Genomic DNA, 15,097 nt, shown 5'->3' with positions numbered 1-15,097 from the left:
TATATAATTTTTTTGGATACAGGGCCTTGCTATCCTGGCTTTAAACTTACTATTGACCCCCCCAGGCTCCCGGCGCTGGGCCTGCAGGTGTGCATTACCACATGGAGCTTGAACTATACATTCTGAAAGCGTGCATTTCATGGTATATGAGTCTCATTCGCTGAAAGTCCAATGAAGCTGGTTGTGGTGGTGCACCCCTGGGAGACAGAGGCAGGAGGGGTGCCATGAATTCAAGGCCAGCTGGGATACATCTCAAGACCCTGTCTCAAAAATTTTTTTTTGGCCAGATATGGTGGTGCACACCTATAACCCCAGCAAGAAAGAGGTGGAGACAGGAGTACCACTGTGAGTCCAAGGCCAGTCTGAACTACATAGAGTAAGACCCTGGTCAATAAAATAAAATAGCATCTGAAGTCCGGTGGGGTGGCACATGATATCAGCTCAGTACTCAAGGGGGCTAAGATAGGAGTATCAGTAAATCTGAGCCCAAGCTAGGCAACTTATGGCCTCAGTCAGACCCTGTCTTAAAAAAAAAAAAAAAATGCCAGGCATGCTGGAATCCTAGCAATTAGGAGGCTGAGGCAAGAGGTTTGCCAGGAATTCCAAGCCAGCCCGAAGTGTATAGCAAGACCTTGTCTTAAAAAAAAAAAAGGGTGAAGTGGAGGTAGGAGGCTACCAGGAGACCCCAAGATACCAGGAGAAAGGACAGGGCAGTTCCAGGCGTCTTTTCTGTCTGGGACAGACCAGGCCACAGGGCCTCACCTGTACCTTCAGTGCCGACGTCTTCCGTTTCAGACCGCTGTTGTCGCTGCTTTTATCAGAGTCTGAGTCACTCTCCATCCTGTCGCTGGCGGCTGCGGCAGTTACAGCTGTGACGGCCATGACCCCTCGGTCCTCCTCGTCCTCCTCAGCGTCGCTGCCACCCGCAGGCTCAGCCTCGGGGGCCTCGCTCTCAGAAGAGCTCAGTGGCTTTGGGTGGGGAGGGACCAGAGACTGTGTCAGCCCAAGTCTTGGGTGGGTTTCCCCAGGCAAATGACCCAAGGACAGCAACCCCCTTTGAGGACTCAAATGTCAGGGTCTGTCTTCTTCACTGTACAAAGGGGAAACCCCACAGAAGGAGGAAGGGGGGTGGATGGAGACCCAGCAGCAGGCACAAGCACACAAGGCCACGAGAGTCAGGCTTAAACCTGGCACAAGTGAGTGCAGCTCCTCTGTGCCTCAGTTTCCAAAGCTGAGCAAGGGGGATAAGAGTTTCAGCCTCACAAAGCTGCAGCAAAGAGAAAACAGGCTGTACACAGAGCAAAACCTACACTATGGCAACAGGCCTATAAATGTTTGCTTTTCTAAGACTTTTTCTCTTTTTTTTTTTTTTTTTGTAGAACCGGGGACTGAACTCAGGTCCTTGCCAGGCAAGCACTTATTCTACTGAGCCATCTCCCCGGCCCCTCTCTTTTCTCTTTTTGAGACAGGGTTTCACTATGCAGTTCAGCTTGGCCTTGGACTTGCAGCACCACTCCTGCCTCAGCCTCTTGGGTGCTGGGATTACAGGCACATGCCACCACGCTGGCTAAAAATCATTTTTATTTGCTTGGTTTTTGTGTAACAAGGTCTTGCTATGTGCTTCAGGCTAGCCTAAAACTCACTGGGTAGCCCAGAACAGACCAGAACTTGTGGTAATCCTCCTGCCTCAGCCACCCAAGTGCCGGGATGACAGATGTGCACCACCATGCCCAAAACAAAATCACTCTTAAGAGGAGGAAGCGATCCTAGGACAGGATCTCTTGAACTTCTGTCTACCAGGTACTATCAATAAATGTGTCCCTTTGGTTTTTGCAGTACTGGAGGACCGTAAAGCCACTGAACCAAGCCATTTTTATATTTTTTATTTTGAAACACGGTATTGCTAAATGGCCCAGGCTGGGCTCCAACTAGGACATCCTCCTGCCTCAGCCTTCTGAGTGCTGGGAATATAGGCACCTGGCCACTGCATGCTCATAATCCCAGCACTCGTGAGGCTAAGGCAGGAGGATGGATGAGTGTGCAAGGCCATAGCTGGGCTACGAAGCGAGCTCAAGGCCAGCCTGAGCTGCAGAGCAAGACCCTGTCTCAAAAAGACGACCAAAAGGGAAAAAAAAAGCTTGCTCAGGCTGATACAGCCACAAACAGCTAACATTTTTTCTGGCACATCTGGGCTGGCTGGCAGGCACAGCGGGTGGAGAGCACACAGAAGTGACTGAGGCACAGCCCCAGCCCCGGGAGTTGACAACCTAAGGTGTGCGAGGCTGATTTGTGCACACAGCTGCCACTGTGGTGACAGGCAGGAAGAACCCACCAGGCGTGGGGGCTGTAAGGCAAGCGACCGAGAGGTAGAAGCAGCACTGTGCACTGCATACATGCGTGCACGTGTGTCAAGGAGGCGCCGGGAGGCTGTGACACTGTAGTGGAGGGGCTGTCCCAGCATGTGGGCTCCACGCGCCCGAGAGCACAGCTGCTGTGCACAAGGTCCCTCTTAGCAAGCAGAGGAGGTGGAACTGCAGCGGTGCAGAGTGAGCGGAAGCCAGTGAAGAGGCGGGGTATCAGGCTGGGCCGGGCCATGCGCAGCGCTCCTGAGGCTCTCAACTCGACCAGGCAGGTGAGCAGTGCCGGCCACAGGGGCTCGCTTGCGCCCGTCCCTTTGGAACTGGATCTGGATGCTCTGTGTCTGCGGGAGGAAAAGGCACAGGCCGCCCTTCTCGGCACTCAGCTACCAAACCTCGAGGAGACCTACTATGTGCCCAGCCCAGTCCAGACATGCAGCTCTCCTCTTGGGACAGACTCGTGAGCATAGTTACAGTGCCGCAGAAGGGGCGGCGTGCTGGCTCCCGGGGGCACCGAGGCACTGAGCACGACGCAGTCAGCCACGCCGAGCGCCAGCCCGGCTGAGGTATCTCCTGGTACTTCTTCTCAGTCCTCCCAGCACTGGAGGAGGCTGAGGCAGGAGGATTATAATATTCAAACCCAGTGTGGGCAACTTAATGACTTAATGACACCTTTTCTCAAAGCAAAAAGTTAAAAAGAGCTGACAATATGGCTCAGTGGGAATGCCTTGGGTTCAATCCCCAGTACTGTAGGAAGAAATAAAAAAGGTAACTTGAAGCAGAAGTAAAGAGAATCGGGGCCGGGGAGACGGCTCAGTGGAATAAGCACTTCCCTGGCAAGCTCAAGGGCCTCAGTTCAATCCCTGGTTCCACCAAAAAATAAAATAATAATAGTAATAATAATAAAGCATCTGCTCAGGCAAGCTTAGGCAGGCACTGGGACCATGGTTCGATCCCTGGCACCACATGCTGACCCAGCCCTACCCTCAGGGTGGGCTAAGCTGCCCCCCCCAAAAAAAAAGATATTAAAAAAAACTATGGGGGGCCAGGGAGATGGCTCAGTGGAATAAGTGCTTCCCTGGCAAGTGCAAGGACCTAAGTTCAATCCCTAGCACTGCATGCCATGCCAGTCCCAGAACCCCACTGAAACCGGGCACCACCAGTGGTGTATGACTATAATTTCAGCTCTGGGGAAGCTGAGACAGGAGGATCACTACGAGTCTGGGCTGCGCAGCGAGACCCTGTACCAAATCAATATATGAATGAAAGATTTTTTTTTTTAAGTTTAAAAAAAAAAAAAAGCACTGTGGGAGAATGAGGCAGGAGGATAGCAAGTTTGTGCCCAGCCCGGGCAACCTAGCAGCTTAGTGAGACTCTGTCTCAAGATAAAAGATAAAAGATCTGTGAATACTGCTCAGTGTGAAGGCCCTGGATTCACAGCTCAGTGTCTGCCCCTCCAGAGCGGGGGTGTAGGGGGTCAGGTCACAGCCTCTGGGAGCCAATCAGATGTCTATCCAGCGATGAATTAACAGGATCTGGCAGAGCTATACAGTCAGAGGAAGGAAGCAACGGCAGCTGCAGCGCGGCCGGCTGGACCTTGAGCAGCATGCTCAGAAGTCAGACACGAAGTCCTGAGGATGGGCCTCCACTTCTAGGAGTTCCTCAGCCCAAATAAGTAAATGCAGACAGAAAGTGGACTCGAGGCTGCCAGAGCTGCAGGAGTGAGAATTGGGAGGGACCGCTAACGGGTTTCCTTTTGGAATTAAGCCAGTGGAGGCAGTTGAATGCAATGGACGTGCGCTAAAAGCCACTGCGGCTTACGATGTAAAATGGCTATTTTGAAATGAGTACTGGGGAGCTGGGGAGATGGCTCAGTAGAATAAGCGCTTGCCTGGCAAGCGCAAGGGCCTGAGTTCAATCCCTGGCACCGCAAAAAAAAAAAGAAAAAGAAAAGAAATGAGTGCTAGGGGCTTGAACCCAAGGCCTTTGCTCTGAGCTACATTCCAAGACTTTGAACAATTGATTAGCTTGGCATCCCGGAGCCTGAGGCAGGAGGATCGTCGTGAGTTTGAGGCCAGAGTGGGCTACAAAGTAAGCACAAGGCCAGCCTGAACTGCATAGCAAGACCCTGTCTCATAAAAAACCCCCTCAAAAAAAGGAACAAATTGTCTTGCCTCTCAGAGTGCTGGGATGACAGACGTGCTACCATGCCCAGCTGAATAAAAAAAAATTAAAAATAAAAAATTTAATAAATAGATTTGAAAAGACAGATTTAAAATATAGTCCAGGGGGGGCCCGCCCATTAGCTCAGTTGTTTAAGTGTCTGCTTAAAGGAGGCAGTCAGTTTCTTTGAGGGGTGGTTCCATTCCCACATACTCAAGGCAACCCAGACCAGCGCTGCTGCAGGTCAATGGGGAGCTACAAAAAAAATAAAATAAAATAAAATAAAATAAAATAAAATATAGTCCAGGCTGGACTCAAACTCATGGAAATTCTCCTGCTTCAGCCTCGTGAGTGCTGGGATGACAGGTGCACACCCACTGAGTAAGACTGCTATTTTTCTTTTTTTGGCAGTATGGGGGATTGAACTTGGGACCTTATACTTGCCAGCCAGGCACTGATGCTGCTGAGCTATATCCCTGGCCTAAGATTACTTTTTAAAAAGCCATACTGTCGGGGCTGGAGGGATGGCTCAGTGGTCTAAAGCACCTACTTGAAACAAGCTTGGCAAAGCACAGGGACCGCGGTTCGATCCCCCAGCACCACATGCCAGCCAGCCCCGCCCCCTGGTGGGCTGAGCTGGCCACACACACACAATAAATAAATGTAATAAATAAAAATAAATAATTAAAAAAAAAAAAAAAGCCATACTGTCTTGGTGGGATTATATTCACCAAGGAAGGGATTGGAGGGGGTCACGCTTGCTGGCCAGGAAAGAGCAAGGAGGAGAATGAAAACTGGGCACGAGGTTCTGGAAGAGCCATTTCAGGCAGAAAGGAACAATGGAAGCAGGCCTGGGAACAGAGGAGCCGCGTGTGTGCCAAGGTGTCACAGCTGGTGGCCAGGGGGAGGCTGCACGGCAGGAAGATGGACAGATGCTGCAAGCCAGGTCTCCACAGCAGCCTTCCGGTGGATGCATGCGAGGCAGGGTGGGATGAGGACTGGGGCCGGAGGCGGGAGCCCCAGCTGTGCTCCCTGGCCCTGGCAGCAGGATCCCCTGGAATAAAGGCCCAGCCTCCCCCACAGAGGGGAGGGCAGGCCCGGATGCCCGCCCGCCCGCCCGCGCAGACTCTGGCTAACAGTCCCTGCTTCACACCGGAGAAAAATGAGAACCAGGTGTGGAGCCGACCTCACAGCTCAGCTCAGCTGGGGACACACTTTGTCCCCCTTGTGCCTCTGCGGCCCAGCGCCCTCAGGTACAACAACAAGGCCCTGCCTGTATAATTTCTGACAAGATTAAAAAGGATAATACTTAAGTAGGTTGAGGCGCAAAATGAAAGTGCCAGGAGAGAACAATGCTTCCAAGAAGATTCACACCTTTCCTCCAGAGGTGGCTGCTAGCGCCCTCCAGCATCCCTGGCAAGCAGGGAAGGGCGCGCTGTGCCCTCTCTAACAAGGGGGAGAAGCAGCTAAGGGGAGGTGCCCAACAGCAGTCCCAGCAGCTCTTGCAGGAGGAGCCGGGAGGTATCAGGATTCGAAGAGCTACCATCCAGGACTCCAGCTTGTCCTCGCTGCTGACAGGTGAGAATCACTCTACCCGCCTTTTCCTGGGTTTTGTTTCCCAGTACTGGGGATGAGACCCAGGGGCTCTCTGCTGAGCTACGTTCCCAGCTCTTTTTTTTTTTAACTTTATTCTCAGACAAGGTCTCAAGTCACTAAACTGCCCAGGCTGGGCTTGAACCTGAGATCCTCCAACCTCAGCCTCCCAGAGTGCAGGGATGACAGGCATGAGCCACCACAGCTGCTGACTCTGCAGGTGAAGATACACCCCGAGAGCAGTCAAGTAACAGCTTATAACACAAAGCTCGGCCACCACGGACACAGCTCCTCCTCACTAACCGTCAAGCAGGATCTGACCTATGCCTCCACGGCCCTGTCCATCAATTGGGAAGGATATGCGTCCTTCTTGGGGAAACTGAGGCCCCAAAAGAGTCAGGGCCCAAGTGTTCCTTGAGTGGGGATCTAGCCAGGAGCCCTGGGGCTCCTGGAACTGCCTTCCAGCAAAGGTTTTGGGCAATATCACCCATGCAGAGGCCTAGAGGATATGAATGCTGGCAGCACACATAAGAAGCCAGAAAGCAAAGGCCAAAGCCAGCCGCTGCCAGGCACACCAAGACTCAAGGGTGTGAGCGGCAGGGCATTCGAGCAGTTCTGGAGCCCTGTGGCAGGGCACACCCGCCCCCACCACTGCCAAACACCTCTGCTTCTTTTTTCCCTCCCTGGCTCATGGATACTTGGTGAGAGGCGGACAGTGTCCTTTCCTGGGCTGAGCTCCATAGACAGCACATGGTGTGGAGCCCCCACTTGAACTCAGGGCCACTTGTCCTCATAGCAGGACTCTTGCCCCAGGCCTGCCTCTGCCATGACCCTGTCCCCCCCAGGTAGTCTTGAGGCCTGGGCTTGAGATCTTCCTTCATCCCCATTGCTGATGACCTTGAGAACCCTGGACTGGTCCCTTCCAGTCACTACCAAAGGAAAAGAGGCATTACACAGGATCCTTCTATGTCAATGGCTACCAACTTTAAGTGACACTGTCCCCTACGAAGCATGTGGCAAGGTCAAGACACATTCTGGCAATTAAGACTGAAGCTGGGGCTGGTGAGATGGCTCAGTGGTCTAAAGCACCTACTTAGAACAAGCTTAGCAAAGCAAAGGGACCACGGTTCAATCCCCCAGCACCACATGCCAGCCAGCCCCACCCCCTGGTGGGCTGAGCTGGCCACACACACACACACACACACACAAAGACTGAAGCTGAGGCAAGCACAAGGGCCTAGTTCAATCCCCAGTTCCACAAAAGAAAGACTGAAGTTGAGACAGACAGATGTCACCGGCAGCTGGCAGGGGGAGGCCGGGGATGCCGTCCGGCACATGGCAGGAGCTACACAGAGTGACCTGGCCCCACGCATCTTGGTTACTGTCTTACAGGACTAACAGTGAGGGGCCTCAGCCTCTGGCTGGACTCCTCTGTGCATTCAAGCAAACCCTCCAGTCCTCAGTCTGCCCACCTGTACAATGGTCCCTCCCAGGATTGCTGTAGGACTCCAGAAGACAATGTAAGACTCATTTTACCAAATGGCTTCACAAGGCAAAAGAAATAGGACTCCTATTGGTATAGAACGGGTGTCAAGATATAGGATAATGATGGATGAATACAAGGTCAGAATTACGTGTTTGTGAAAAAAAGCTATGTGTGATTATGTATGTTAAACTGGACATCATTGGGCAAGCCCATAATCCCAGCTTCTCAGGAGGCTGGGGAAGGAAGATCTCAAGTTTAAGGCCAGCCTGAGGAAACAGCAAGGCCCTGTCTCAAAATAAATAAGTAAAAGACAAAAAAGAACTTTAAAAAGTACATAAGGAACTGACATCTATGGCGATTTTTTTTTTTTTGTTGTTTTTTTTTTTTGTATTTTAGGGAAGGGTCTTCAGGATATTACTACTAGATCGGAATCACAGTGATCTGCCTGTTTACAGCCTCCCAAAAGCTGGGATTACAGGTGCACGCCACCACGCCCAGTCACTGTGGTGATGCTTTTTTCTTTTCTTTCTTTCTTTCTTTCTTTCTTTCTTTCTTTCTTTCTTTCTTTTTTTCTTTTTTTTTTTTTGCAGTACCAGGGATGGAACTTGCTGGGCAGGCTCTTATGCCACTGAGCTATCTCCCCAGCCCTGTGGCCATCTTGAGAGTTAAACAAATCAGTAACAAGAAGGCAAGAATGGGAAGCAAGATTGCCTTGCGAGGCCATTTTCACTGACTGCCCATTTAAACTTTAAAATATATATATATATATATATATATTTGGTATAGGGTCTCACTACGCAGCTCGCATTCCTAGTGATCCTCCTGTTTTCAGCCTCCTCCGTGCTGGGATTACAGGCATGTGCCACCACTCAGACTTGGTGGCCAGCTTAGTGTGCCCAGGGGCAGGGCCGGCATAGCCTGTGGTGCCAAGGATCAAACTCCAGTCCCTGCGCTTGCCTAAAGCAAGCACTTAGGCTGCTGAGCTACCTCACCAGCCCCCTAAACTTTCAATTTCTACATGAAACATAAACTAGGGCCGGGGAGATGACTCAGTAAAATAAGTGCTTCCCTGGCAAGCGCAAGGGTCTGAGTTCAATCCCTGGTTCTGCCAAAAAAAGAAAGAAAAAAGAAAAAGAAAAATAAACTAAAAGGCTGAAGTGTTCAAAAAGAGAAACTGAAACCGGGCATGGATAGGGGCCGGGAAGATGGTTCAGTGGAATAAGTGCTTCCCTGGCAAGCTCAAGGGTCTGAGTTCAATCCCCGGTTCCGCAAAAAAAAAAAAAAAGAAACCGGGCATGGTGGCACACATGCCTGTAATCCCAGCTGGGGAGACTGAGACAGGAGGATCACTACCAACTTAAGTTGTATGGCAAGACCCTGCATCAAATAAATAAATAAAAGTTTAAAAGCATGGGGTGCGGTTTGGCAAGGGAAACTGTGAGGGCCGCAGGCTCTCGGCCCACACTACTGCATCCACAGGGCTCAGGGCTGGCCCAGGGATCTGCACTTTAACACCTGGACACACACATGGATTGGTCAGTCACAAAGCAACAGCCCCAGGGCCAGGGATATGGCTCAGTGGCGTAAGCACCTGCCTGGCAAGTGCAAGGTCCTGAGTTCAATCCCTTGTACCACAAAAAAAAAAAAAAAAAAAAAAAAACACAAAGCAACAGCCCTACTACAATACTTTGCAGCTTGGCGGATCTGCAAGGGCTCACTTAATCTCAAGTGTGCACTATTCTGAGTTTCTGTCCCTTGAGGGCAGGCATGTATGCACTTAGCAAGCCATGGGTGTCCAATAAATATTAAATGGTACAATGATTCACCAGGAGTTAATACGCTTAGGACGTAACCAAAGAGACCTTGGGTGGAGGCCAGTAAAGGATCTCATGAAATTCAACTGCCTTAAAGATCTTCCAATCCTTTCAGTCAGGCTGGGGATACTCACAGCCTAGGAAAATATGCTGGCAGGCAAACCCATGGTCTCCCAGACACATCCAGGTAACAAAAGTAAACAGCACGACCCAGGGGTGCAGGGGGTGTCTGCCCCTGCACAAGTGGCTGCCAAACCATCAGTGCTCAGGAGGCAGGTGCTGAGTGAACCCCCAGTGCCCGGGTATGGACTCCAGAAAGCACATGGACTATGGCGGGGTCAATGCCTGGGAGTCCACAGGGAGTGCTTGCCACTGCCAGCCAGCTCGGGCTGGGACGAAGGGGAAGCTCACCCAGACCACTGAAAGGCGGGAGTCCTGAAGAGGCTCAGGCACTAGGCAATCACTCTGGACACCACAGGCTGGCCGGCCCCTCGCCGCCTCCAGCCTCCCCTGACATTCTAGCAACCCACTCTAAATCCCACCCCCGCAAAGACATCTCTAGATACCGTGTGCCACGGGGACGCCATCATCTCTGCGCCTCTTGTCATTACTTTTTCCACCTAAGAATTCTCATGTCAACAAACCAGTACCTGTTCTCCTGAATCCAACGTGGCAATAACAAGAAGAGACAAAGTCACTAGTGGATGAAAATTTTTCCTTAGGAAATAAAAGGTTTTGTGAGATTCTAATAGCACTGGGGCCAGCGAGATGGCTCAGTGGAATAAACACTTGCCTGGCAAGCGCAAGGGTCTGAGTTCAATCCCCAGTTCCGTCAAAAAACAAACAAAAAGATTCAATAGTACCGTTAGAAATTCAACATCCAAACAAAGCTTTTGCAAATGGGGAAAGAAAGAGGCATTGAAAGGAGGGTAGGGGAATGGGAGAAAAAAAAGAATCAAATTGTATCATATACAGGTATAAATTCTCTATGATGAATGTGACCATTATATGTAGTTAAAATTACCAATAAAACCTAATTCAAAAAAAAAATTCAGGAAAAAAAAATTCAGGTCTATGATGTAGTAGTTCTTACAGCTCTGATATTACAGCACTCTGTCCACACCCCCAGGGGACACTGGATGATCTCTGGGACATGTGTGGCTGTCACACCTGGGGGAACTCCAGGAATAGAGTGGGTGGAGGCCAGGACTACTGCTTAGCACCCCAGTCACCCCCACAGACAATAACCCGGCCCTGAATGTCCAGACTGCCAAGGGGGTGAGACCCAGACCTCGAAGCTTCTTTTCCTGTGAGTCATGGAAAAGGCCCCTCACTTCCAACAGTGAGGAAGTGTCCTCCCGCCTCAGGCTCTGCCGACATACCCGCTGATGGCCGCGGCCCCACAGTACTCACCGGAGGGGCACTGTAGCTGGCGTGAGGGTTGTTCTGGATCTCCCAGAGACCTTCATTGAAGCCTTTCCTCTTGTTGGGTTTCCCATACTTATCTTTGCATTTGTCATATGGGAACAGGTCCTTGGGTCCCAAGAAGGCTCTGGAGAAAGGACCCACAAGCCATTCCAGGTGAGCCAAGGCCATGCTGGGAGACATGGGAACCAAGCCCCAGCTGGGGACACTTACGTTTCGTGTGTACCAAAGAAGAAGATGGGATATTTGTTGGGTGGGGGCTTCACGGCACCATCGGCAATATCGTCAATCTGTAATGAAAGGCCAGTAGGGTGGCTCAGGGTGAGGGCCAGGAGGCAACTTCACATACCCAGGAAATCGCCAAGAAACCAGCCAAATTGCTTGGAGAAAAGCATGCTAGAAGAGGGAAGTCTTCAACCCAGTAAGACACAGCACCTCCCAAATGGGAATCTGTACTCTTCGATGCACCCCCTGATTGCAAACTTGCCCCCTCCATATCCCCATCCCAGAGAAAGCTGGCCCCAAGGCAGATGCTTCACCTGAGCACAGCCAAATATAATCCCCTGAAGCAACTGGGGGGGGCACCAAGGTCAGCTTCTAGAAACTTCTAGACCCTCCTATGAGATCCCTCCTGCAAAGAGGAGATCAGGCGGGGATCCCAGGGGATGCAGCTGGACGATCCAAGGATGCAGAAGGTGGGGGGTGGGCTGCAGGAGACAGGCCTGAGCATCTAGGAAGTCCCACCCTCTCCCTGCAGGCCATGGGCTCCAGCAGCTGTCAGTCACCTCCCCACAGGCGGCCAGCAGCCCCTTCACTTCCAATCAGATACTTGGAAATGTTCAGGGCTCTCTGAGCTGCAGATGGGGGGCAAGAGTAGGGAAAAGCTAGTGCTTGGGAAAGAAGAGAACTGGGAAAAGGAGGAAAGAGTCGAAGTTTTCGAGCTCTGGTCTCTCCCAAGAAAATGAGCACAATCTAACCAGTTGTAGTGATCGCACAGGTCCCAAATAATGCCTTCCCCACCTTCTGCTCCAACCTGCGTGGTTCCTGGAACCTTCCCTGCCTGGGACCCACCTCACTTCCTTCTCTGAGCTACATTTTTTCATCTTGGGCACCAGCACCCTGGTGAAGCAATCTCCTTCTCCAGGAGCTCCCCGACAAACCGAGTCAACCTGAAGATCAGTCTTGCCTTGCAGCGCTGCCCTTCCCTGCCAGCCGACTACAGCAGCCCTCTCCTAGCCACCTCCTGTACTGCCACTGATCCAGTCCTTCTTCTGCCCCGCCTCTCCATTGCTCTTTCCTCCCCGCTGCACCCTAAATTTTCTTCAGCCCTGGAGTGACTGGAGTTCTAAGACCTGAAGACGATAAAAGCCTCTGGGTCCCCACCATACACTGGGGCTCCTGTCATGGCCTCGAACCCCACCCACCTGCACACACCAGGGTCGAAACCCATTTTAGACCTGGAAAACCTCTGGAACCTAGTTTCATCCAAAGAGTAACCCCAAATCCGCATGGCCCAAGCCCCTTCCCTCAGGTGGTCAGTATGAAGTTGGTGTCTGATTTCAAGCACCAGAAAACCACTCCCTCCCCCACCAAGCAGCCCCTGCACCCTCCTCTATGGGGTACCCATGTTTCATTGGAAGCCAGTCCCCAGGGTCCCCTCAAGAAGCTTTATTCTTAGCTTCTGATCCCAGTGACCTTGTGAGCAGAATCCCCAATTCCATTCCGCTGCAGGACCCCCTCAGCACCTGCCTTGACCCTCAACCCTCCTCCATCACTGCATCGCATCCCCAGCCCCATCACCACTTGGTTTCTCTGGATTCCACCGTGAGGTCCTTTCACTCGGGGTACTCCAATCACATTTGACCCCTTTCCTGATCCCAGGTCCCCCAACTCCCTGATAGCTGACCACCTCCTCCAAACTCTGAAGTAACCCCTCAACCTTATGAACCCCAGCGAGAGGACCTCTCTCCCCAAGCCTCAACCTTCCGAGCCCCCGAAAACTCCCAGAACCTCAGAGTGGGGTCCCCTAGAACTCCGACGCCCCACACGGCCCCCTAAAACCTCCGACCCCTCAGAACCACGAAACGCTGTCCCCTCCAACCTCGGGCTCCTCAGAAACCCAGAACATGACCCCCAGAACTCCGATGCTCCCCGAACCCCAGGACACGGTCCTTCAGACCTCAGGCACTTACAGCCCCGGCGCGCGGGCCTCAGGCCTGGGGTCCCCCTTGTCCCCCTCCCCCGCCCGGCCCATCCCCCGCGCAGCCTCACCCGGGCGGGCCAGTGCGGATAGCCCTTCATCTTGGCGAATACTAAGTCCCCGGGCTTGAAGGCGTGCGGCATGCTGGCGGCGGGAGGCCCAGGCCGCGGGAAGCGGCTGAGGCGGCGGCAGCGGCAGCAGCTACAGCAGCGGGAGGCAAAGCCGGGGGCGGGAGCCAGACGCCGAGGGGGCGGGGGCGTTCGCACAGGCAACCGGCAGACGCGTACTTATTGGGTTCGGTGCCGCCGGAAGTCCCGCCCTCCTGCCGCCAGGGGCCGGAGACGCCGTCACTCAGTACCACGTGCGGGAACAGAGAAGGGCGGGGACCAATAGAAAGAGAGGTTGGTGCAGAGCAAGTTAACGGGATTGGATAACGGGCCGAACTAAGGGGCGTGATCCAGAAACCTAAAGGGAGAGGGAGGAGGTTATGGAAGGTGAAAGGGGAAAGGTTTGAGCCGCGCTACGGAGGCGAGGCGCTCAAGGAGTGCAGGGGTGGAGTTTAAGAGAGGTGGGCGGGACAGAGGGAGCCACAGCAGGAGGTGTATTAATAGGAATCAGACCATTGGATAGCGTGGAAAATGAGGCCCACTCAATGTAGGAGGCGGGTTATTGACAGCCCAACTGCTCCTCATAGGAGGGACTTAATGTAGGATAGCAGGTGTTAAGTATCAGCAGGGAAGCACCTCAACACGAAACGCATACTTTGCCCACAGGATAGAGGTTGAACCTGATGGTGGTCAGTCTTTGACTATCAAAAAAGGAAAGATTCAACTCTAGACATCTAAGGACCATTGCCAGCCCAGGGGTGGGGCTTATGGAAGGGGCGGGATCTTGGGAGCTTTGCGTAAACAGGCGTAAAATGGTCGGAACACTCATCTTTTCACTTACGAAAATTTTTTTACTCTTTGTGTGTGTGTGTGTGTGTGTGTGTGTGTGTGTGTGTGTAACCGGGGTTTTGTTTTTTGTTTTTTGTTTTGCGGAACCGGGGATTGAACTCAGATCCTTGCATTTGCCCGTCAAGCGCTTATCCTATTGAGCCATCTCCCCGGCCCCTCACTTACGAAAATTTTTGAGCACCGACTATATACTAAAGCCAGAAAATACAGGTTAATTCGGTTAAAAAAAAAAAGAGCCCCCCCAAAAAATTGAGCTCCACGTGTCCAAATCACTTAACAGCCCTGTGTTTCAGTCACTCTGTAAAATGGAACTCACGATTGTACCGATCCTGTAAGATTGCACAGATTGAGTGATTTTCCCCAAACACCAAATGCACTTGAAACTATGCCTGGAATAGAAAATACTAGATTTTGACACTGAGTCTGGCTTCGAGAAACTCAAGTCTAACAGGGCAAAAAACATTTTCTTTCCCCTTCTTTTTAAAATTAGAATTTAACTCAGTAGAATTAGGATTAGCTCGGTAGAATAAGCACTTACCTGGCAAGTGCAAGGTCCTGAGTTCAATCCCCGGTTCCGAAAAAAAAAAAGGAATACCAAAATTAGGACTTATTCCAAGTGAGGTGTGATGGTGCAGGTATGTACTCCCAGCACTCAGGAGGTTGAAGCAGGAGTTTCCCAGTGAGTTTGAGCCTAGCCTGTTTACATAGTTCAAAGCCAGGTCGGACTATGTAGTGAGAGACTTTACCTCAAAAAGCCCAAACAATAACAAATAAAATAAGGATTCATTCAGATTCATTCAAAGCAAGTAAAGGAAAAGAACCAGAGAAAGTACTTCCGAAAGGGTTGATTGGGGCTGAGGAGATGGCTCAGTAGAATAAGTGCTGGCCTGGCAAGTGCAAGGGTCTGAGTTCAATCCCTGGTTCTGCCAAAAAAAAAAAAAAAAAAAAAAGGGTTGATTGATGGATGTCTCTTGTCTGTCCTGGGATCCCACTGAGTGATCCTTGGAGAAAGTGAGTTTATGGGGCTGGAGAGATGGCTCAGTGGTCTAAAGCACCTACTTGAAACAAGCTTGGCAAAGCACAGGGACCGCGGTTCGATTCCC

General features: G+C 51.6%; 1 protein-coding gene across 8 annotated transcripts in view; it reads right to left on the bottom strand.

Annotated features, from left to right (window-relative positions):
* The window catches only part of Hdgfl2 (HDGF like 2), a 22,297-nt gene extending 9,004 nt beyond the window's left edge, over nt 1-13,293 (bottom strand). For 4 of the 8 annotated variants that reach the window (XM_023717179.1, XM_023717175.1, XM_023717177.1 and 1 more), the window contains exons 1-4: nt 13,110-13,293; nt 11,052-11,128; nt 10,827-10,965; nt 763-969 (exon numbers count right to left, since the gene is read on the bottom strand). In XM_023717179.1, coding sequence (XP_023572947.1) covers nt 763-969; nt 10,827-10,965; nt 11,052-11,128; nt 13,110-13,181 — 495 coding nt within the window. In that variant the 5' untranslated portion in view covers nt 13,182-13,293. The remainder of the gene's footprint in view (nt 1-762; nt 970-10,826; nt 10,966-11,051; nt 11,129-13,109) is intronic. The other 4 variants (XM_023717178.1, XM_023717181.1, XM_023717180.1 and 1 more) reach the window with 1 other exon arrangement.
* Nucleotides 13,294-15,097: the final 1,804 nt, after the last annotated feature.

Source organism: Octodon degus, unplaced genomic scaffold (genome assembly GCF_000260255.1).
Source record: "Octodon degus isolate 3935 unplaced genomic scaffold, OctDeg1.0 scaffold00050, whole genome shotgun sequence".
Taxonomy (NCBI): Eukaryota; Metazoa; Chordata; class Mammalia; order Rodentia; family Octodontidae; genus Octodon; species Octodon degus.
This window is presented reverse-complemented; position numbering and strand designations above follow the sequence as displayed.